Below are 23,843 nucleotides of genomic sequence, written 5' to 3'. Positions count from 1 at the left end.
ACACCCTCTCTACTTTTTTTTACTTTCCTTTTTGATCATGCTTATAGTCAGCGCTGAATCAGGTAATCCTGACACATCCCTTACCTGCTACTATAGGCTCACACTGCTGTGGGATTTCATGTGATGCACTGAGGACTTCTTCTCCACTCACCTTTTCCCCCACATCCCCCAAATGGTCATGACAGATTGGTGCCTTGGTCTAGTGCTGACAGAGGTTTCTTCCTGTTAAAAGGACGTTTTTCCTTCCCACTGTTGCACAGTGCTGGTTCATAGGGGGTCGTTTGATTGTTGGGGTTTTCTCTGATAGTGTGGGGTTTTTCCCTTACAGTTTAAAGTCCCCTGAAATGACTATTGCTCTGAATTGCAGCTATATAAATGAACATGAATTTAATAAAATCCCTTTAAATGTCTCTCTTTTAATTGTTCCTCTTTTCACAGAGATCAAGCATCAATCTCTTCTAACTGTCTGTGACACTTTTATTTGCTCTTTCTATCCTCCACTCTTAAAGTGAGACCTTATGGTTTGGGTCAACAAGTCACAATTATTTTTTTTTTCCCTCATCTGTTTTCACCCTGCCTTCTTCAGTTTTACCCACAAAATCATTCCAGTATGAGTGTCTTACTTTCCCTCCTATTACACGTTCATCTCTTTGTCAGTCTCTCTAGTGTGACAAAGGCTGCCCTCATTCTTCAAGAACAGTTTTGCTCTCTTTATTCCTCCCTCTTGCTCTTTTTCTCTCCTTTAACTCTTTTATAAAAACATTTCTGTTCATTTTGTGTTCAGCTAGTCTTCCTCTTGTTGGTCACACCTCAAGCACCTCTGGTACTGCTGTATTTGCCATCTTCTGTTCCCATTATCATACATTTCATCACAGATTACCCATCTCTCCTTCACTGACCATCCACCATTTCGGCATTACTCATTCCTGCTCTGCTTCCTATTGCCTCAGCTCTCCACAAGCCTAGACTGTCAGGATGAGTTATAGAGAGGATATGTGGTCATAAGGGTTATGAATGATTCAAACAGCATTTGCTTGTTTTTACATATAGTTGGACTAAAATCATAACATTATCAATCTATAGTTTTGCTATGAGGGACATTTTATGCTTTTTGTTTTGTTTCCCATAATGCTGATTTCCTTATTTGAGCTTTAGATGCAAGTTGCCCTTGGTGGGATGATATTATAATATGTGTAAATAATACTAGAGTACTATGTAAATAGTCTGCAGCTACTTGCAGTCTCTCCTCATTGTTTAATTTCGATAATTTAAATGTATTCTGTCCTCCTTAAATAATGAGTCTGTGTGCCTTAACTGGTAACTGGATTTCCTAAACAATACACACATTCCCTGGTTGGAATGCCTTCTCTGATGCTGCTGAATTAATGGCTGTTTTAAAACACAAAAGAGTTTTTGTTTCCATTCATGTAAAAAATAATATTAATCACTGTGGAAAAAAGAGAAAGCTTTGCATTTTTGTGTTTAAACATGTGCCTCAAGTACTTAAAAGAATAAGATCAAAGATCCAGAAATCCAACAACCATGTGGTATTTTTTGACCTAATTTATGTCAGAAAAAAACTGAGTGAACTGCCTCTGCAAACTAGAATCCAGAACAATAAAATGCATACCCTAAAAGCTGTTGTGTCCCACCTTAATGAGTGAACATATGTTCGCAGGCCATACATGTAATTTTTAACAGGCCTGACTGGCATCATCATGACATTTGTAGCTTGCACTGAAATGCGCTAGTGCAGCCTGCATGTGTTTTTGTGTGCAATTAGCTTGATGTGTCAGGCATATGGGTGGGTTGTGCTTTGAAAAGTTGTAATTCTCCTAAATTAGACACACAAGTCTGAAATGTCTGCTAACTTTCTATAATTTTGTATTTAGCTGCTGCTTAGTGTTTTTTTTTTGCCAGTGAGACAAAGAATGTCTTGGCAACAAAGCACTAGATAGCATTTGCTCTTGAGTGATAAGCTGAAAAACAAGTGAAAGTGCTGCAGCCAAATTCTGTTGTTTTAAGAGGCATACAGACAGGAGGAGAGGTTAAGTACAGTGTATGTATGTGTAATGGGTTACAATTGTCCCATTAGCCTAGTTATTTAGCTATCTGTTTCTCATCAAATCCCACTTACCTAACTATCTTCTCTCATCAGAGGGGCTAGATGTTAAACCATTGTGTGTACATGAGCACATTAATGACTGAAAGTGTTTGTCGTTAGTAGCTATACCTTCATTAGTGAGAAAAATTTGTATGTAGGGTGTGTGTGTGCTTGTGCGTGCTGTGTAAGCTTTGTGGTTTATTATGTGTGTAAAGAAGGGTATGCATGTGTGCTGTTGACATGCCTCTACAAATGCTCTATTCCCTGCCTAGAGACTTGTCCCCTGTGAGAGGTAATTTTGACCATATGGCATACAACATGACACATACTTAAACCACTGACACTCTACCACACCATACACACACATACACAAAACTCTAGCATGGTCTTGTGCAGCACCACTTCCCTGCAGGTCTATAGGATCGGAATAAGATCTACATTTAGATACAAGGACAGAGTGCATATGTGCAGAGATTGAGAAAGGCTTAGAGTTAGTAACAGTTTGTGTGTATGTGAATGTGTAGTGAAAGTTCCCCAGCAGAGATGACATTTCATCCCCTGGGGCCTATCTCACATGGTAACAATTCTGCCCAGTCCTGCTGGCGTAGATTATACATACAGTAACAGTCAAAAGTTTAGACACACTCACCCGAGTGCGTCCATCCTTTTGACTGTTACTGTACATACATTTAATTTGTGTATAATATGTAACGCACATAAATGTGCCAGCTCCATGGACAGTTGGGGGATAAAAAAAGCAAACAGCTATGCATGCAAATATATTGTCTTCTTCTCTGCATTGACAATGCACATACAATTCCAATCAGCACTAATAGCAGCTTGAACATCTCTTCTGAAAAAAGTCCTAAAAGCCTCATCTATTGACAAACCTGACTCTCTCTCTCTCTCTGCCTGTCTCTTCTTTTTTGTGCTTCCTAATGTAATAGTGTTGTAATGGTGTGTAATTGCTGCTTTACCATGGCAATCTATTGTGGTAGATGAAACCACATCTGAACAAAGCAGACCAGAGCAGCATGCAGCAGACTAACCACAGAGACTTTCAGCTGGTTCCTGTTTTCAGAGATAAGTAGATAAATTAACCAGAAAGAGAAATGGATAGTCAGACTGATAGAAAAGTATTGGGTTTCTTCTTGGACTCATTGGTCAAGAAAATGTTGCCTTTAGTGCAGTGTGTTCCTGAGAAACATTGCATTTGTAAAATCTTGACTTTGCTTTCTTCTCTGCCCATGTGTCCACTTTTTAAGATCATGCTGTACATGTTTTATTTAATTCCCCGGTCATTTGGCCCCAGGCCTTTGAACTCATGGCAGACAATGTTAAAATTCCTTTTGAGGAAATATTAAAGGAATAAATTAATATAGGAGAGCAAAGAGTACATGCTGTGCTGCACATGAAATGTAGAATGTAATGGTATGTGTTTCTGCCCACCAGAACAGTAATATTGTGAAAGGTCTCAGAATCTCCATTCATTGTTATGGATATAAATAGATTTGATTTTTCTTTTCTTTGAATTTCTTACAAACACCAACTATGTTTATTGGTTGCTTACACTGAGGCTGTTAAGGGTGCACGTGGTGATGAATATATAGACCAGTTATGGTTGCTACATCAGTTGATAACAGCTCATCTAAATGCCATCGCACATTAGCTGATGGTTCAGCTGATACCTTTCTGTGCATCCTATTGGCAAATCTCATGCAGGGCACATGATTTAAGTTGCTTTAGTCTGGCTCCTGCTGCTGCTGCTGCATCTGCAAGCCACCTCAGCTTCAACTTTTCTGCTGTTTTTGAACTCATCAGTGTCTTTTCTGTTGCCATTAATACTCATTTCACTGCTGGGGATATTGCTGGAAGAGTCCCTGCCCTGTCTTTCTGTGTATGTGCACAGAACAACATGGAGGTCCAAGGACAACACTGGCACTAATTGAAGAAATTGTTCAAGGGCACATTTTATGTTTTCAATTGCCTGTTGCTTGACAAACAATAGTTTATCCATCTGCTTACAAGTACCTTCATGAAGCCTCGTCTGTTACTGTGCAAGCTGTGAGATATGGCTGGTAAGCATAGTTTTTAGTATACATTTCTGTGCCATTACAGTGGTACTACTGTAAACATAATCACTGCACCTGTCTTTTTTTAAACATAAATAAAATTTCTAACTGTGGGAGTCTTTAAATGTTTTTATTTTATGTGTATAAATTAAAGTGCTACTGCAGTAGGTCAAAGTGGGATTTTTGTTCTAAGCTAGTGTATCATATTTTTAACCTGCTTTCTGTCTGTGTGCTAAGCAAAAACAGTTTCACATCTGTACATTAAACAAAATATTTCTTTAATTTTCAGACATTAGAGTGCAAACAATCCTGCAACTCTGTAAAAAAAAAAAAAAAAGAATGTTGCAGGGTCTTTATTCTAATCTACAGTGTAAATAATCATGATAGGATTCTTGTTGTGAACAGGCTCTAAATAAATAACTGATTGTACATATACTATATATAATATAACTAATTAAAGGTATCACAAATAAGTGTATTTAGAATAATTTATGAGTCTTTGATCTCCTGTATTGTTCATATGCTGCATGAGGGTAATACAAATATAATACAAAAATGAGGCAGCAGTTTAGAAGATGTAATTTGAACAGAAGGAATAAAACAGCTTTGGACAGATGTAAATGCTAATTTACATATCTATAAAACAGTGCATAATTTGACTGATAGAGTAAGCTGAGTGTGTTTGTGTGTGTGTGCGTATGTGACATTTAAATGATCAGCATCTGAATGTTTTCAAAACTCAAATTACAAATGTCATAAACAAACATATCTTCATTTGACATTGACACTAAATTAAAATCTTAATTGAGACCAACTGGCAAGACAGAAAGCAGATTTTCAACAGCAAAATAAAGAATGTCGGTCCTTTGATCCGCATCACTGAAACTGTAGGCACACACCTACATTTATATCAACAGAAAAAACTAAACAGTACCAAAACATGCCTATGAATATTAGTATATATAATTCACTAGAGCTATTTCCAGTTTGTTTACGTTGCCATGCAATTTTTCCATCTTTTCAAGTTCCACACGTGTTTACGTGTGTCAAGCGGTGGGTTATAAAAATGCTTTATGGTATCCGAGGAAACACTGACCTTTACAGAAAACCACTGATCTGTTCCAAACAAACACGATATACCGTGTGCATGTGTGTTCGTGAATGTGTGAGCATTTGAGCTGGTGCACACATTCATGTTTTTAGGTGGTTATGTGTGACATGATGTACAGCCAGTAACATTCTACCCCAACAGTCATCATTAACTATGATGTACAGCCAAACGTCGTTATGTATGGTCGACTGCATGATTTACTGTTAGAGACATAATGGAGTGGCTACTGTAATGAACTTGCTGAGTATTTGTATGGGTCTCTGCTGGAGGGAGAGAAGTAAATACTACGTCCGTGATGGCAACAATTACTGTGATGATGATGATGATGAAATTTCTCTCCTCACAGACGCAAGTTCAATTTCTGGAGGGAGAGGAGGAGGACAAGAAGGAGGAGGAGATGAGTAGATGGAGGAAGTGGGAAGAGAGAGGAGGGAAGGAAAGGGAGCAATTATAGACTGCTGCTGTAGCAAACTTTGATGTTTTGACAGCCAGCCACTGCTGGAGGGAGACAGTGGCGATGATGATGATAATAAATGATGATGACACTGATGATGGAGAAGTTCACATAGTCTTTAAAGTCTTTTATTATTGAAGATCTGTGGAGCCACAGCGTGCCGAACTAGGTCAACCGCCCACCCTACCTCTGTGTCCTTGAGCAGTGGAGTTCAGTAGATGGCTTTATGCACTGATCTTAATGAGAGGGTTTAAGTGTTTGCGAGATCAAAAAAGTACTATTATGCAACCAAAATGGCACAGTTGAAAAGGAAGGGAAGGAAGAAGTCACAGGTGAGGTTTTCTGAGGCTGGTTATGGAAGGGAAGGGAACGCGATGCAAAGAATGAAAGAACATGGAGCTGGACTGGCACAGACTAAAGGACGTGAGGAAAAAGCCACAAATGATTTTTGGTAATAACTCAAGTTAAAATCTATTGTGTTAAAGCAATACCTGAATGTTATACTTACCTCATATTGTATTTATGCATCTAAGGCTTACTTTTGTAATGTAAATATACATAATATTGATAATTACAATAATTATCATTATTATTACACAGCACCGTAGCCTGCAGTGACAAAACTATAATCTCACACTTAATCCTTAAGTCTTCTCTCACAAAACAGGAAAGTGCTTCATCAACCCAAACACAGTCTGACTTTGCCCCCTAATGGAACACAGCCTCCATTACCTTCTAGAGCAATTTTACCTCCATTTTCAGCTGTGCTGGAGGAATGAATTAGCTTTATTTAAAAAAAGACAAGGCAAAGGCAAGGCAAATATTATCAAGTCAGTTTTATTTACATAGCACCCAATCACTGCACTGGTCATCTCAAAGTACTTCACATTTCAGGTAATGACTCTAAAACATAAACACAATAATTCCCTCTAAGCAAACACTTCAGTAGATTAAAGCAAATAAACATTCCCTTTGAAGACGAACAAACCTCCAGCAAAACCCGACTCAAGGAGTGCGGCCATCTGCCTCGACCAGTTGGAGTAACAAGAAAGAGAAGGAAAGCGCACAGAGACGAGTTATTCAAACTCAGTATGCTTATTTATATAACAGGAGCTGCTAAAGTTTTTCCTATTATAAAATAAAAAGGTAGTTTCGATTCCTTCTTTACACTAGCTTGTGATCCCCTGAGGCCGATTTGTGTCACCTTCCGGTCTCAAACCGGGAATCTTTTGACTGTAAGGTGTATTTGTTAACCACTATACCCTGAAGCCACTTTCCCTTTTACAAATAAAGAGCACCAAATGAAGAGAGTCTGCAGTATGCCCTACGGATGTACAGGTATAGTCAAGTGGAGTCTTTGGTCCATTTCAACACTACTTCACTTGATTCTGGATTATTTCAAATTAATTTTATTTGTAGTTTTTCAGTTTTCTTACTTTATTTTTTATTTTGAAATATGGACTTTTTTATTCAGCTTCTCTCTTCATTTCCACACAATCAGTTGCTATCTTTAAATGCACTTAACACTGGAGCTGATAGAAATCCAATGAAAGTGTCCTAATCTATAAAAACTAAAGCACTAAATCTATTTATTAGACTTTTTTATGGATTTATCAGAGAAGACCTTCAGTAAACCGAAGCTGTTTGTTCTAACTTTTTTTCATAGGTCTCTTTGCATCCACAGAATGGAAAAGTCCCACAGCAAGGCTGAAGCCAGGGTCGCCACAAAATCTTGTCCCAAGCCAGTTGGATTTCAATGCTCTGTCCAGCTGTGCTGGCTTCTGTGTGAGCATCAGCAGATGCCCGTTTGTTTGTGAGGGTGCTTTTATGCCTCTCCACGGCTTTGGCAGTCTGCTCAAGGATTTCAGCATACCGTGGCTCAGTATCAGGGGTCAAGGGGTGCGACTCTGCGGGATCATGGAAGAGGTCATACAGCAGCGGTGGGTTATGGTAGGTCACATACTCTCCGTGACACAGGCAAACCTTTATGTCATAGCAGCCACCGGCTCCCGGAGGGAAAAAGTTGGGAGTGAAAAAGTGCACCTTGAAGACAGAGTCACCTGGATGGAAACACACACCAGTGAGCACGACATCAGTATACTGTGGCAAGACAAAAGAAGTGAACATTTTTTTAAATTACCTTTATGTACATATACAAAGCATTGTATTGTTCTTGTTTCTTTCATTCAAATATGTCAGCTAAAAAAATGTGAACACCTAGTGTAATGAAAAATGGCGAACTACAGTCCAGAGTTAGAGAACCTGGAATCCAACCAATGAAATGTCATTGGACTGTAGAAGAGGCTTACTTTGACTTATAAAAACAAACATTTGGAGCTTGAATTTTACAAAAAAAAAAAAAAAGAAAAAATTATGCTGATGTGAGGCATGGATCACAAAAATTGATTTTGAAAGACTCGTTGTCATGAATCATTGATTTTCATCCAGCTGGAAAGGTTGCAGCTCAAGAGTTTAGATATTAATCAGTCTACAGTTAACAGAGAACCAGATAAAGGTCGAGACAATCACTGAAACTCAAAACATCTATTTTAATGAGTCTAACACAAATATAAAGGCAGGATTGTGTGAAGCAGGAGGAAGCTGACATTCTCCAAAAAGTAGGACAAAGTTTTGGGGGGTCGTTTTGACTGTTGAGTTTTCTCTGTATTCTTGTAGGGTCTTTACCCACAATACAAAGCGCCTTGAGGCGACTGTTTGTTGTGATCTGGCGCTATATAAATAAAACCGAATTGAATTGAATTGAATTTTTGCTGCAATAAGCAAGTAAGTATATTTATTTGATCCTTTAGCCATAAAGAATCACCAGATAAATCATCAGCTGGCAGAGATATCCATTTCTTTTAAATCTATTTTAGGCCTAATACAAGAAGAGGGTAATTCCATGTCAGTTCATCTAATGAAGACGTAAGAAAAAAGAATCCTATTGAGAAAACAAGAGTGAACACCAGCACAAGTTTTAGATATAATATTAACAGAAACCCCTCAACTGATTTGGACTGTTTTGAAGAATATTGTGTCATATTTACAGCTTCTCATATACATAATATGAGAAGCTGTAAATATAATATCAGTCCCCTACCTGCACAGTTGTGGTTTCTTCCAAATCTGGTGTCAGAGGTCATCCATCATTTTATATTAACTTGAGCTACACTCCTGACAGTCCGTGATCATAGAGCCATAGTACCAGATATTTACAATAAATACTTTGATGGACCTAGCTCAAATAGTTTTCTGGATAATGAGAATTTTAAATGGCCCCTTAAAAATGATGTGAAAAAAATAAAAAAATTAATTTTTTTTTACGGAGTACTAAAATTTGTTTTGTTTGTTTCCAGACCAGGCCATGTTTAGTATGTGCATCCCACACTGTAACAGGAAATAAGGTAAAGCATAACAATCTATCTTAAAAATGTCAAAAATATTTATCTGGTAGGTCAATATATACTTTTCTGCATCTACAAACTTACTGCCAGGTGGGTGCCAGCGTACTGCATTCAGGTAGGTGCCACAGTAATGGAACATGAAATCATGCTCTGATCGTGCAACTTTTCCCTCCAACAGCGGCATGAGGTTATAGCCATCTGATTGTCTGGAATAAAAGCAAAATAAAGAAAGAAGGGTCAGGGCAAGGGGGGGTAAAATGGCATAATTACAGTTCAAATTTTCTGCATGCCAATAGGACATTATTAGTTTCTTTTACATCTTACTGTAAATTAATGTGTCTTCATGAGAACTTGTGAATGAGAGAGTGATTTGGGATCCAGCCAGAGTTAGGTTTGTAATGCACAGTTTGATGTGCTGCATTCAGAATTAAATACATTCAGAATCTATTTATTTTTTTTTTTTTTTTGCGTTTTTGGCCACAGCTGCTTTTGTTAGCAGTGGAGAGAGACATGAAATGGGGGAAAGATACAGGGGAAGACACGCGGGCAAATTGGCGACAGGCAGGGATGCGAACCCGCGCCGCCCGCACCGCAACGCGGCATATGTATGTGGTCGCCGGCTTCACCACTAAGCCACCCAGGCGCCCCTCAGAATCTATTTTAACCTTTTCAAGAAAAATACTGAGGAAAGAAATGAGACTTAGCTAATTAAATTACACACACGAGAAAGAAAACACCTGTGTGAGTGACGTCATATACCTGTCTGGCTGTGTGTCCTTGGCTAAATATTTAAGGGTGGGGTACAGATCCATGAGGCTAGTGGGTTCATCCACCACTTTTCCTGCTGTCAGTCTGCTCGGCCAGCGGAAAATACCAGGTACCCTGATCCCCCCTTCCCAACCCCCCATAGCTTTCCCACCTACAGTTGAGACAAGAGCAAAATTAATATAACACAGGAACATGACTTTTTTTTTTGTCAAAAGTAGGTTTGAGATTTGAAATGCTGCAGAAATATTGGAATGCCTACAATAAAAACATTAAAGATTACAGTACAATTAAGTATCCACAAAAAAAACCAGCTTAACACATCGTTTACCTTTATAGATGCCGTTCCAGCCTCCTTTTTGCCCGGTCTTCAAATTACCATCCTCCAGATGTCCGCCATGATCCGAAGTAAAGTACATGAGAGTATTGTTGGCAATGCCGAGGGAATCCACTGTCTCTGTAATTTTACCTTAGAAACAAGTGAGATGACAAGACAATAGGATGAGGTTGACTTCAAACTCTATAAACAAAGATTGTCACAGAGCAATTGCAGGTTGTAAAATCTTATCTTACTTTCATATCTTTGACCAAACTTTATATTGGTTATAAAATGAAATAGAAATGAATTGCTGAATTAGATCACTCACTGCCACAAAACTACAAGACACTGCATAATGTTTAACATTGCATGTGCATACTAACACATTTATTTTACCACCCTAACTCACCAATCATCCAGTCCATTTCCTCTACATTGTCACCATAGGCACCGTGCCTACTTTTGCCAGCAAATTGTGGTGTTTTAAACATTGGCGTATGGACATGGGCCAATGAGAAGACTAGGAGGAATGGACGATCCACATTCCTAAAGAGCAGCAGAAAGGAGTTGAAAACTCTCTCAAAGGATTTATCTATCTTTTTAATTATTGCCAATTTTGTTGTCATGATAGTAGTGATGAGCAATTTGCTCTCATTGTCAACCATAACCAACAATAAGCTGATCGCACTGACAAGAACTGCCGATGAAGATGAAGTCTGATGTGAACTAAGCCACTAATTTAGCCTGTCTGATGTTTCCTGCTCTGCAGTGAATTTTTAAAACTGCTGCGATGAGATGGAAAATCAGTTAAAGGGAATCGAAACAACACAGGTGCACACAACAAAGAATCTGAGAGGACCTGCGGATTTTGGTAACAATTTTTTTTTGTGTTGGGTTCATTCAGGCAATCTCATAAAAATGTTCCAGTCGTGCTAACATGATCAGCTCCCTGCACAACTGATAAAAAAAGAGAAAAAGAAACAAGAGAAGCATTTTTCTATAGTTCTTGTGTGACCTGTACTAATGATCTGAAATTGTGAAAGGCGTAATTAGTAAGAATCATTGGAAAAAGTACTAGCCTCAATCTGAGTTTGAAAGTTACAGTTAATTTCCTTACAAGGGAAATGGAAAATGATCAGCATCGTTGGAGATCAATCAGCTGTAAGTCTAACCACGTACATGCATGCATACATACATAATAAGGTGAACTGCCCTGACTAGATTGCAAACGTAAGACGACTGAGAAGAGCCTTTATGTCATTTTCTTTTTCAAAAATATTTGTACAAAAACTGTTTATTTGCTTTGCTCCTGCTTTCTCACCTCTTTATAAAGTTTTGTGCCTCTCCCAGCAATCTCTGGGGCAGCGTCTCCAAGGTCATCGGCTGTTCGATTACTTCTTGGTTCCTCATAATGATGCAGTTCCATGTTGACAAGAAATGAAAGGGCACATACCACACAGCAGTTGCTAGGATGCAGAGAAGGAAAAGCAGTACCAGGAGCCACAGGCTGATGTTAAAAAGGCCGCATACATGAACGCACACCTGAAAACATGTAACACAGACACACAAATGGTGGATTCAGAAAGATCTGTGTTTATAGGTATTCCCGGATCACCTTTAATGCTTGGTTTTTGGGAATCTAATCTGGATTAGAGAGTGTTTTGGTTTTCTGTCCTCACCTTAGATTCTATATACAGTGGAACAAATTAGGTACTCGGGTAATTAGGTACTCATTAAATACTTCGCAGGAAAAACCTATTACAAACTATAACCCAAGAAATGAACACAATTGAATCAAATCCTCTCTGACAAAGCCTCAAGCCTTATTTAACCACATTTTCTCCACAACAGGTAATTTATTGTACAAATGTCACTCTTGGGATTCTTTTCTATTAACATACTTTTGTGCAATTTCATGATACAGCCACTAGATGACATCAGAAACCACCATGAAATTATTTTTCACTTAGTGAAACAAGTAGTACAATGTGTCCTTTGTACATACTAGATCAGAAAATTGTTTTATTTTATTAACATTTAACAAAGATGAAATAGTTCTTTATTTTTGTGTTTATTTATTCTTCTTCATTAGAACTGATGTTTCTTTGATACTTCTTTGGTTTGCTGTGTCTGTTGCCATTTGTCCAGCAGGTACCATTGCTGCAGGTAAGTTACCTGCAGCAATAAATGTTTGATTGTTAACCACATTTCACTAGTGACATCATACTCTTTTTTAGAATAGGTTTCTGGGTGGCGTGCAGTTTCTGTTTCCCAGTCTCTTTTTCTTTTTTTTTTTTAACTCTTCAGCACATGTCTAAATGATCGCACACATTAGCTATTTTCGCTTTGGGGCAAGTAGCACAGTGACTCTTTGTTTTCCAGTTTATTCCCCATCATCTGACAAGGATGATGCATCCCTCAAGTTAGCTCATAATTCTGTTTTTAGTACTTTTTTCATTATGTATGGCTCTACTAGACTTGTTTAAATGCACCCTGTTGTGATCTTACTTGTGGAGAGCAAAACAGAGAAGATAAAATGACAGAAAAATCACACTTACTATAGTGATGAATCCGACTCCGAGCAACATGGTCAAATTTTGGAGTGTCTGCTGGAGATCTACCAGCACATCGCTGCCCTCTCCAGGTAAACAGTCATTAAACAGGGTGAATGGCAGACCGTAGAAGTAGCTGAAGCCATGCTGGTTTGGGTGATGACAGTGATCCCCTCGGTGTTTGCAATTCACACCCAAGTGCCATTTACCTGTAGATACACAGCGAAAACGAGATACAGGAAGGACAAGACACTTAACAACAAAGATGACAAACCAGAACATAACCATACATCCTGGGGATGTTTCTCCAACTTGGTTGCAGAGCATGCCAAATACAAAAACCATGTTTTTTTCAAGTGCTGCCAATGCCATCAACATTTTCTCATTTTCTCACTTTACAAGTAAAGTGAGAAATGTTGATGTCATCGCAAATTGCCTTCTTATGCTCAATAAAACACACCCCGTGTGCAAACCTTTAAGTGACATTTTCCAAAGCTGACACAGCTCCAAGCTTCAAACTTTAGTTTTTTTGCTGTCTAAGGAAGGGAGGTGACACATTATGTCATCTCACCCACTAGACCAGTAGTGTATCCTTGCTGCTGCAGCCTCTTTGCAAAGGTGGTCTCAGTGGGATGAAGCCCTCCTGAACCTCCAAGGAACAGCAACACCTGGACACGCCCTGTGCTAACCATTCCTAGTCAACAGATGCACACATGCACAAAAATAAAAGGTTAATCAAATACGGAACATAGAGTTTGTCCAGGTTGCGACTTGCTGATTGAGTGTAAAACCTTCTGGTACCTGAGCGGATTGCATAACGGCCAGTCATAAAAGCAGTACGGCTTGGGGTACAGAGTGGAGCAGCTGCAATGTGCTGCGTTAGCTTCACCCCCTCAGAAGCAAGTCTGTCGACATTTGGAGTTCTAAAAAGAGAGAAGAGATATGGCAAAGGGTCTGGTCAAGTAAAGACAGATGCATTTTTTAGCTGGATGCACATTCACATTGTTGATAATTATGTTCTTTGAATGAAGATCAGCAGGAGATTAGCTACAGACAAGTGTACTAGTCAGGCTGCCCCTGCCACAGATTTCACTGTTCTGAGATCAGTTAAAATATGGGATGCATTATATTATTATACACATTTAAGAGGTAGCAGTAGCAAATAAATGAGCAGATCACACTGTGTGTATCACCTCTATAGCATTTTGCTCTTGCTAATTACCATTATCACAATGTGTGATGATGAAGATTTAGGATACAGTGTGAAGCAGTATTTAATTAACTACTTTAGCACTTAAGCAAGGAAAGCCTTCACAGAGAGGGTTTAGATGATGGAGAGGGGACTCCAGCTGACATTTTCAAATGATCACATATGAGAAATCACTCATATGTGATCATTTGAGTGTGATCAAATTCAACCAGTGATTTTGCTAGTTACAATGCCTGGATATTTCACACTTAATATTCTAAATCTCTCTTTAAATACCTGTAAATACACAATGAAATTGAGATATAGGAAGGACAAGACACTTAACAAAGATGAGAAACCAGAACATAACATGGATCATACATATTTTGGCCCCAAATTTTATTTGCACTTTAGACATGGAGGGTTTTGGGGGGACAGTGTGGGCGACCAACAGTTGGTGCTTGTGGCACAACTGTCCCCTCAATTTTAACTGCACCCTATACACCTCATTCACTCACAAACATTAACACATACACTTACAAGTTGGGGAGGAGGAGGGGTGGATGGGTCATCTCACACCCTGATTTCTTACACCTCGCCCAGGGTAGGGGTCGGGTGGTTCCTTGGGGACCGGGCTGGTGGCGTCCTGGGGTCGCTGTTGGCCCTGGGGTGGTTTCCACTTGCCCCGTCTTCAGAGGGTGGGTAGCTATGGATGAATGTGTGTCTTTGTGTATTGTCACCGTCTCCGTGAGTATGGGTGGGTGAGTGAATGTGTATGTATGGCATATCTGTGTGTGGGTAAGTATGTATGGGCATGTATGAGTATCTGTGCATAAATGTGTACACGGGTGTGTGGGTGTGTTTGTATGTATGGCTGGACCTGGGTCTGGGCCTTGTGCCTTGCCTCCTGGCCGCTCCTTGCTGGTTACCTCCTCCCCCCTGCCCCCCTGGGGTGGGGGTTCCTCAGGGCTCCTGGGTGGGGCTGGACGTTCTGGCGTGGGTGCTGGCCTGCCCCCCTTGGGGGTGCGGTGTGGGGCTGCGTTGGCTTCTTCGGCGTGGGGGGGGGGGGGGGGGGGGGGCTCTGTGGAGGGTCGGGCGGTCCTTGGGTGCCGTGGGCCCTGGGACCCTGCCGCCGGCCAGTGCAGGGGCTGGCCACTGGGGGGGGGGGACTGGCCTCTCATCGTCTTGGGTTCCCTGGAGCCCTTGCTCCTCGACTGGGGGGCTCCGTCTGAGACCACCCTCTCCCGTCTGCTGGGGTGGGTGTGCGGTTGTCTTTGGATTGAGTAGCCACGGGTCTTCCTGGCTCTTGATGGGCTGCTGGTGGCCTGGGTTTCCGGGGGCTTTCCATACCTGCCTCTGGCTTCTGATGGGTGGAGCTGCAGCGTTTTGCCCTCATTGGTAAGTACGTTCCATGACACAGACACAAACATGACACAGACACAAACACCCACTCAATCACAACTCAACAAAATTGTTGGTGTACGTAACATGCTTTGTTAGTTTTGTTTTTCACACACAAATTTATTTTTGCAAGTATTGATAGTATTTTTTAATGTTAAAGTGATGAACTATTTGATTAATTTACTTGTGCTCTTTCCTCTTTTTTTTTTCTTTCTATTCTCCTTTTTTTGCTCTCTTTCTCTCTCCCTTTTTCTTTTCTTTATTTTCCTTTTCTTCAGCCTGTCAGCTCTGGCTGTTACATTGTATGTTAAAAATAACTCAGATAAATAAAATAAAGGGTTAAAACATCAACAAGAAGAGCCTATTGAGAACCTATAGAGCTCATCTTGAAATAGCAAATATGTTTGGCACAACAACGCATTCAGATCACAGTTCTGCTTGCAAGATCTACCAGACATGACAGGCTTTAAAAAAAAAAAAAACCAAATAGCTCAATCTTTGTCTTGTCTGACTATAAAAGATTTTTCTGGAAGCATTTGCTTGTCCGTGTGGGGAGCTGCAAATTTCAGTTGAGCTTGAAGGTGTAGAATTTGGAACATGGGCTTCTTTCTTGGTTGATACTCTCTCAGCCCATGGCAACGCACAACCCTCTTCACCATGGACAGTGATACTAGTGTTCCACCACTTTTCAGTTTATGGCAGGCTTGAGCCTTGTGCCAGGAAGCCAACTATTTTAAACAAACTTTACCAATTCTGCCAAGAAGAGTGGTCAAATATCCAGCCAGAATAATGCCAAAAGCTTATTGATGGCTACCAAAAGCATCTGGTCGAGATGCAACTTGTTAAGGGACATTTAACAAAGAGTTCAAAGAAACCATTAAAGCCCACAATTACCATGGCATTCATGCCCATGATGAGTGTATGTAAACTTTTGACCACGATTGTGAGTCTACTGTAGAGTAAAAGTGTTCAGCCACAAAAATTGAATGTAAAAGATTTATTTGGGCCCAGGTCATGGGGACAACGGCCTAAGCAGAGAAACCCAGACTTCCCTCTTCCCAGCCACCTCCTTCAGCTTATCTGGGGGAACACCAAGGCATTCCCAGGCCAGCCAAAAGATATAATCTCTCCAGTGTGTCCTGGGTCTGCCCTGGGGCCTCTTCCTAACCATACCCAACTCCGCCGTGACCAGGACAAAAACCACATAATTTCTCTTGAATCTGAGGTTCAACTAATGGATGAAATCACCTTTCCAGCACCCTGGGATAGACCTCCTTGGGGAGGCTGAGGAGTGTGATCCCCCAATAGTTGGAGCACACCCTCCAGTCCTCTTTCTTGGAGATGGGAACCAACCATCTTCAAGAAAGAGATGGGTGGTCTGCCAATCCAGTGGCACTACCACTACCACAGGCTAACCAAGCCTGATAAGACTCCTCCTTCAGCTTGATGGCTCCCTTCACGTCCGGTGACCATCTGGTTGGGGATTACCACCACGACAGGCAGCAACCACCTTGCAGCCACAGCTCTGAGCAGCCTCAATGGAACATGGTCCCTTCAGACTCAATGTCTGACAGTTCTGCCGGAGGTGGGAGTTGAAGATCTCGTGGACTGGGGCCTCTGCCAGGCGTTCCCAGTGCACCTTCACAATAGTTTAGGTGCGTTGAGTCTGTCCAGCATCCTCCCCCGCCACCTGATGAAACTCAGGTGGTGATCAGTTGACAGCTCAGCTCCTCTCTTCACCCCAGTGTCCAGAACATACAGCCACAGATCTGATGATACGATTACAAAATTGATCATTGACTTGCGACCTAGGGTGTCCTGGTGCCACATGTACTTATGGACATCCTTATGTTCAAACATGGTGTTCATTATGGACAAACTGTGGTTTGCACAGTGGTCCAATAACAAAACACCATTCAGGTTCAGATCAGGCAGGCTGTTGTTCCCAATCACACCCCTACAGGTCTCACTGTCGTTGCCCAAGTGAGCATTGAAGTCTACCAGCAAGCTGACGGAGTCAGCGGATGGAGCACCCTCAAGCACCCCAACCAGCGACCCCAAGATGGGTATTCTGAACTGTCATAAGTGCAAACAACAGTCAGGACCCATTCCCCGGCCCGAAGGCAAAAGGAAGCAACCCTTTTGTCTACCGGTGGAAACTCTAATGTGCAGGCAGCAAGCTAAGAGGATACAAGAATACCCACCCCAGCTCGCCGTCTCTCACCGAGGGCAACTCCAGACTGGAACAGAGTCCAGCCCCTCTCCAGGAGACTGGTTCCAGAGTCCAGGCCATGCATTGAAGTGAGCCCAACTATATCTAGCCAGCATCTCTTAACCTCACGCACTAACGCAGGCTCCTTCACCACCAGAGAGGTGACATTCCATGTCCCAATAGCCAGTCTCAATAGTCGGGGATTGGTCTGCCAGGGTCTCCAGGCTGCCACCTCTCACCAAAGACAACTCCAGACTGGAACAAATTCCAGCCCCTCTCTAGGAGACTTCTTCCAGAATCCAGGCCCTGCATTGCGGTGAGCCCAACTATATCTTGCCAGTATCTCTCAGCCTCACACACAAGGTCAGGCTCCTTCCCCACCAGAGAGATGATGTTCTATGTCCCAACAGCCAGCCTCAATAGCCGGGGATCAGTCTGCCAGGGCCTCCGCCTGACAGACTGCACCCAACCCCTACGACACCTCCTGCAGGTGGTGGGCCTACAGGAGGGAAGGAAAGATTGAGCCTTCTGATATAGTCATTTTTAATCTTGTCCATCCTGGTCACTCCCAATGAAAAGCTTCATATCTTCAGTTCTGCCACCTCCATTTCTGTCTACTGTCTTTTTGTCAGTGCTGCCATCTCCAAATCATACATAATTACAGGTCTTATTACCATCTTGTAACTCTTCCCTCTCTGCTATCATTCTGTCACACATCATTCCTGACACTATATGTATCAGAAAATAGGCAACAAAAAACAGACATAAACTTAGAATATAGCACTATCTACTTTATTCTAAGTAGTATTACTGTACTATAGTACAGTAAAGTCACACAACATGGCTTACACAGCATAAACCTGTGTGTAATTAGCCAAGACATGTAGCTGTGATACAAGACTGAGAGCATGTGTTTCTATTTCTTTCATCTAAACCTCTTCTGAGAGCATGCATTTATTTTTGCTTTTAACTGAAGGACAGTTTAATTGCTGTCATTGACAGTGTGTAACTGGCCTTGTTCTTTCATAAATATCTGAAAAAAGTTTGAAGTGATATGACTGAAAACACTAATGCAATGCTGGACAGCATTAAGGTAAGTGAGAGATCTGTAGTTCTGGACTGACAGAAGTACAAACCATTTTGATGAGTTATAAGATTCAGATTAGAAATGCATCAGCACAATAGCAAAATGCCTTTAGTAGTGAAGCATCTGTAGAAACAGTGTGTACAAACACAATGAGAGAGGCTACTGTGGGAGGTAAAAATGACATTCCTGATGTGAGAATTGCATCAAAGCGATCAATAAAAACTGTAAAATTCTCATGGGGCAAAGACACCACGAACACATGCAGATTTTATAGAATATGATGCACCACTGTAGATTAAACTACTCTAAGAAATACCTTCACCAGTAAAATGCAACATGGGCATTAACATGGCCTTAATATTAATCCATAAGCATTGCATATAACAGTAACACATGGACATGGACAAAGGTTAAAAGAACTATTTAACCTTTGAAACTTTAAGTAAAATTGGGTAATAATCCTTACACACTTGTAAATCCTCAACTTATTCAACTACTTGGCCTATGGACTATTCTTGTGGTGTGGCTTTGCTACTTTTACTGAAGAAGCTTCCACCACTGGTCATTGTCAGCTTGTGGTAAAAACATTTATAGTCCCTATGTAAGTATTGTTTTAAATATTTGCCCATTTTTTTCAAACAGCAATGAGTTTCCAGAAAGCTGAAGATGTCAGGCAGAGTGAAGTGAGATGCAGGAGAGTGAGTGAGTCTATTTGTGCTAGGGGTTTCAGGGGTTAATTTGTTCACAACTCTTCACAGTTCTTCATGCTTCTGTGTAAAAGTCAGTGCTTGCCACACTAAGTGAAAAAAAAGACAGTTGACTATCGGTGACTATTGTCAGCACTAAAGTCCTAAAATAGAATTAAAGAATGCTGAAGCAAATCACAATTTTCACACTTACCTAATTGTGTCATTACCATAGCATCCTACATCACCAATCCCCAAGTCATCAGCGATTATTAGAACAAAGTTGGGTTTCTGGTTAAACTCCTTCCCTGTTGCACCACTTCTTGCTGTCAAGAGCAGGAAAAAAAGAGGGGCCAGCATGGCAGACCTGAGAGCAAAACAGGGATTATCCATTTGAAGTTCCCATAACCCTCACTCTGTGTTATTAGAATACGTGAATTCAGGCTTTCCCACGTCTAGATAATCAAGGGACAAACAAATACTGTGACATTCAAAACTACCCCCCACACCCCCACACCCTCAAAAAAAGTTCAATAGTTGGGCAGTTGGTCAGAAAAAACTTACAATTTTTTGTTGGACTCGTTACAATTGTGACGTTTTTAACATCATGTCTTATATATCAATATAATTCATTCGTTGAAAAAAACCTTTTTTTTTAATGTGATATCAATAATCGTGATTCTTAGTTTTGGTTCTAAAACGAATCCAAATATGATTCTCCTATGCTGTAATAAGTGTTTTGCAGCAGTGACACTTGACACATATGTGTTGCTGCACTGAAGCTCGGACCGTCAGGAGAGCAAAACTGACATCAGATAGGTGCAATTTCATATCTTAATTCGTGGTCTTTCAGCGTACTCTAACCGTAGTTGATGAAAGTGAAAGTGTTCGCAGTTACTTTAATAAGCGGATCATTTTTACCCCATTCCAACTCACCTCATAACGCGTGCGTACATTCATGAATCGAAACAAAGGTTCCTTCTTTGCTCAAATCATTAACCCCGCCTCGCTGACGGCACTGTACTGTTTAAAGTAGGAGCGCAGAACCTTATTTACCGTAATGTGCAAAGTAAAAGCGCAACAAAATTTTTCAGCCTCCATGGTTGAGCTGCTGTGGCTTGTACAGTATACGAAGTTAATATTTGACATCCCTTGTTGTTGTCTCTTATTGTAGTGATGTTTCAGGATGCGATTTACTTTAAATGGGCTCTTTTTACATATGTTGATCTATTTCTATTTTTTTTAAGTTATGATTAATGGCATTTTCTTGAGAAATGCGCACAATGTTGTAAACTATTAGTCTACATATTTCTACACAGTCTGTAATCCTTCAAAACAAAATAGCCAATTTGGGACTGGGCAACATGAGCCAAATCATATGTCTTTATATGACATATTTTAGTTTAGTTTAGTTTTTTCTCTATAAACAAGAGATGAGATATCAAACACTTACAGCTCTTTTACAGTTTATAGTAAATTAATAGATTTACACTCTGGGGCCATTCTTATACCTCTGAATGTCTTGTAAAGGAGATTTTTACGCTTAGGTAAAAATATTTTGCATGAGTCATTTTATCCCGATACCAACACAATGCATTTCATGAGAACTCATTCTGCCCAATTAACTTGGAAGTTAATAAGCTCCGTGAGTCACTACCTGGTCTCCATAGCCACCTTTACTGCTGTGTTTAATTGGATATGTGGGTGTAATACCTGGTGGGTACCTAAATTAATATGTGTTCATGTAGATGGGTGTGTTTAGCTCAGGAAGACAACCTTACATAATTTCCCACATTTTACCTCTGAGGAACTGATCAGGTGTGTCTTGAGGACCTGTCACCATAAATCAGTTCCAAAGCATGAATTTGTTTTGTGTGGCTTTCCTTCTATAAATACCTGACATATCATGCATTTTTTTATTCTCCCTGAACTTTATTAACCTTCCCATATGTTATAGGCAAAAAAGACACAAACACAAGATAGAATTACTTTTACTGTATTTATATGTTATGTATAATAAAATCATGTAATTTAAAATGATTCATTAAAATCATTGTACTTAAACTGTACTTGGTCACAGCCACATGCTCATAAGACCCATAGAGTGTTGGTGTTTAGCACATAAAATTACATTCACTGGTCACTTCATTAGGCACACCTTGCTAGTACTTGGATCCATTTTTTCCTTAATAACTGCCTTAATAGTTCATGGCATAGATTCAATAAGCTGTTGGAAACATTCCACAGAGATTTTGGTTCATAGTGATATGATACCATCATACAGTTGCAACAGATTTGTTGGCTGCACATCTATGATCATAATCTCCCGTTCTATCACATACCAAAGGCGCTCTATTAGATTAAAATCTGGTGACTGTAGAGGCCATTTGAGTGCAGTGAACTCACTGTCATGTTCAAGAAACCTGGAGGAAGTCATCAGAAGATGGGGACACTGTAGTCAGAAAGAGAGAGCATATTTCTCCCATATTGGCTTCCCTTCGTTGTCTCTCTGTTAAATCCAGAATTTAATTTGAAATTCTTCTCCTCACATACAACGTCTTGAATAATCAGGCCCCACCTTATTTTAAAGAGGCTTTAAACTTTACTTTTTGATAAAGCTTATAGTTAGGGCTGGATCAGGTGACCCTGAACCATCCATTAGTTATGCTGCAATAGGCCTAGGCTGCTGGGGGGTTCCTATGATATACTGAGAGTTTCTTTTCATTCACCTCTTTTAGTCTGTTTATACACGACTCTGCATTTAATCATCAGTTATTATTAATCTCTGGCTCTCTTCCACACCATGTCTTTTGTTCTGTCTCTCTCCCCTCAGCCCCAACCAGTCATGGCAGGTGGGAGGCTTCTTCCTTTTAAAAGGGAGTTTTTCCTTCCCACTGTCGCCAAATGCTTGCTCATAGGGGGGGTCATTTTGACTGTTGGGTTTTCTGTGTAATAATTGTAGGGTCTTTACCTTACAATATAAAATGCATTGTGGTGACTGTTTGTTGTGATTTGGTGCTATATAAATAAAATTGGATTGAAAAAGTGACAGACTTGGTCAGCAACAGCACTCAGGGAGACTATGGCATTTAAACAATACTCCCTTGGCACTAAGGGGCCCAGAGTGTGATGCTGTTACAAGGCACGGCAGATGTGTGCTTTCATGGTTTTTACATAAAATTCTGACCCTACCATCCAAATGTTAAAGTAGAAATGGAAACTCATCAGAGCAGGCAGCATTTTCCCAATCTTCTGTTGTTCAATTTTGGTGAACTTGTGCAAATTCTAGCCTCACTTTCCTGTTCTTAGCTGAGAGGGGCAACACCTAGTATGGTCTTCTGCTGCTGCTGCCCATCTGGTTCTAATCTTGACATGATGTGGGTTTAGAGCTGATCATCTCCATACCTTGGTTGTAAGGAATGGTTATTTGAGCTACTATTGCCTTCCCGTTGGCTCACAGCAGTCTGGCCATTCTCCTCTGATGTCTGGCATCAACAAGGCAATTTCACCCTGAGAACTGCTGCTCACTGGAAGTTTTCTCTTTTTTGGACCATTCTCTGTAAACCCTAGAGATGGTTGCATGCGTTTCTGAAATCCTCAGACCAGCCTGCCTTGCACCGAGAACCATACTGGATTCAGAGACACTTAAAACCACTTTTCTTTCACATTCTGATGCGCAGTTCAAAACTTCAGCAAGCTGTCTTGACCATGTCTACATGCCTAAATACACTGAGTTGCTGCCATGCGATTGGCTGATTAGATATTTGTGTTAATGAGCAGTTGAACAGGTGTACCTAATGAAGTAGCTGGTGAATGTACAGTATATGCATGTTCACAATTACATTTTTTGCACATTAGTGTACCTAACATTTTATAATTAGCAATAAAAACACGCACTGCTGAGACTGATGGGAACTATTTAAAATGTATTTTAGCATAAACCAAAGGACAGTAATTTTAGACTAAATGATGGTGCTAATGCAATTAATCCTCTGGGGACCTTGAATATCCCTACCAAATTTCTTGACAGTTCATTAAATCACTGAAGACTGCTTTTGGTGTGGATGATGAACTGAGCCATCAACAGTGGATAAAAATAAAGAAAAATGGAGAAAGAAAATCCCACAAAAACAGTTTAATTGATTCCTCAAACATTATTTACAACACTCCAGAAGAACACAAGTGCCAGATGACAAAAATGGAAAGGACAGTTCCTACACAAAAAACACACAGAATATTTAAATAAACAGGAAGTCAAAATAAGAAAATTAAATTTTCTATAGATGCGTAATAAACCAAGATGTATACAGGATAGGAACGTGCTTCTCCCATTGAGATTACAAAACATCTCTGCTTGTTTCACTGCTTCTTTTTCATGATGACATTGTTCTTTGTTTTCCTTCCAGGAATATTCAAGAGCATATAAGGTATAAGGCAGGACTGGTCAGTGCCATGACTGATGCCCTAGTATTATGTGGGAAGTGCAC

The 23,843-nt window shown here is 40.3% G+C and overlaps 1 protein-coding gene across 3 annotated transcripts; it reads right to left on the bottom strand.

Moving 5' to 3' along the window:
- Positions 1–6,577: 6,577 nt before the first annotated feature.
- Positions 6,578–20,368, bottom strand: arsh (arylsulfatase H). 3 transcript variants are annotated; one of them, XM_030757357.1, is made up of 11 exons: positions 20,293–20,368; positions 19,571–19,723; positions 13,583–13,704; positions 13,353–13,475; positions 12,788–12,990; positions 11,551–11,771; positions 10,639–10,775; positions 10,242–10,379; positions 9,905–10,064; positions 9,230–9,351; positions 6,578–7,801 (listed from the first exon to the last, which is right to left on the bottom strand). In XM_030757357.1, exons 1-11 carry the CDS (start codon positions 20,310–20,312, stop codon positions 7,368–7,370), a joined length of 1,833 nt encoding a protein of 610 aa, XP_030613217.1. In that variant the 5' UTR covers positions 20,313–20,368; the 3' UTR covers positions 6,578–7,367. The 3 variants fall into 3 exon arrangements, with proteins under 3 accessions (XP_030613217.1, XP_030613216.1, XP_030613218.1); XM_030757356.1 differs by lacking the exon at positions 20,293–20,368 and having other exon boundaries at positions 19,571–19,749; XM_030757358.1 differs by lacking the exons at positions 19,571–19,723; positions 20,293–20,368 and adding an exon at positions 14,511–14,552.
- Positions 20,369–23,843: the final 3,475 nt, after the last annotated feature.

Source organism: Archocentrus centrarchus, chromosome 21 (genome assembly GCF_007364275.1).
Source record: "Archocentrus centrarchus isolate MPI-CPG fArcCen1 chromosome 21, fArcCen1, whole genome shotgun sequence".
In the NCBI taxonomy this organism is placed as follows: domain Eukaryota; kingdom Metazoa; phylum Chordata; class Actinopteri; order Cichliformes; family Cichlidae; genus Archocentrus; species Archocentrus centrarchus.
The sequence above is the reverse complement of the archived record's forward strand: the minus strand, read 5'-3'. Positions and strand labels throughout refer to the sequence as shown.

Bases quoted from the DNA above. Each gene is read 5' to 3' on its own strand.
- arsh (XM_030757356.1), bottom strand. From the start codon at position 19,749: ATGGATAATCCCTGTTTTGCTCTCAGGTCTGCCATGCTGGCCCCTCTT. The intron at 13,476-13,582 runs GTACCAGAAGGT...TCTGTTGACTAG, and splicing joins CCGTTATGCAATCCGCTCAG to GAATGGTTAGCACAGGGCGT. The intron at 10,380-10,638 runs GTGAGTTAGGGT...CTTGTTTCTAAG, and splicing joins GGAAATGGACTGGATGATTG to GTAAAATTACAGAGACAGTG.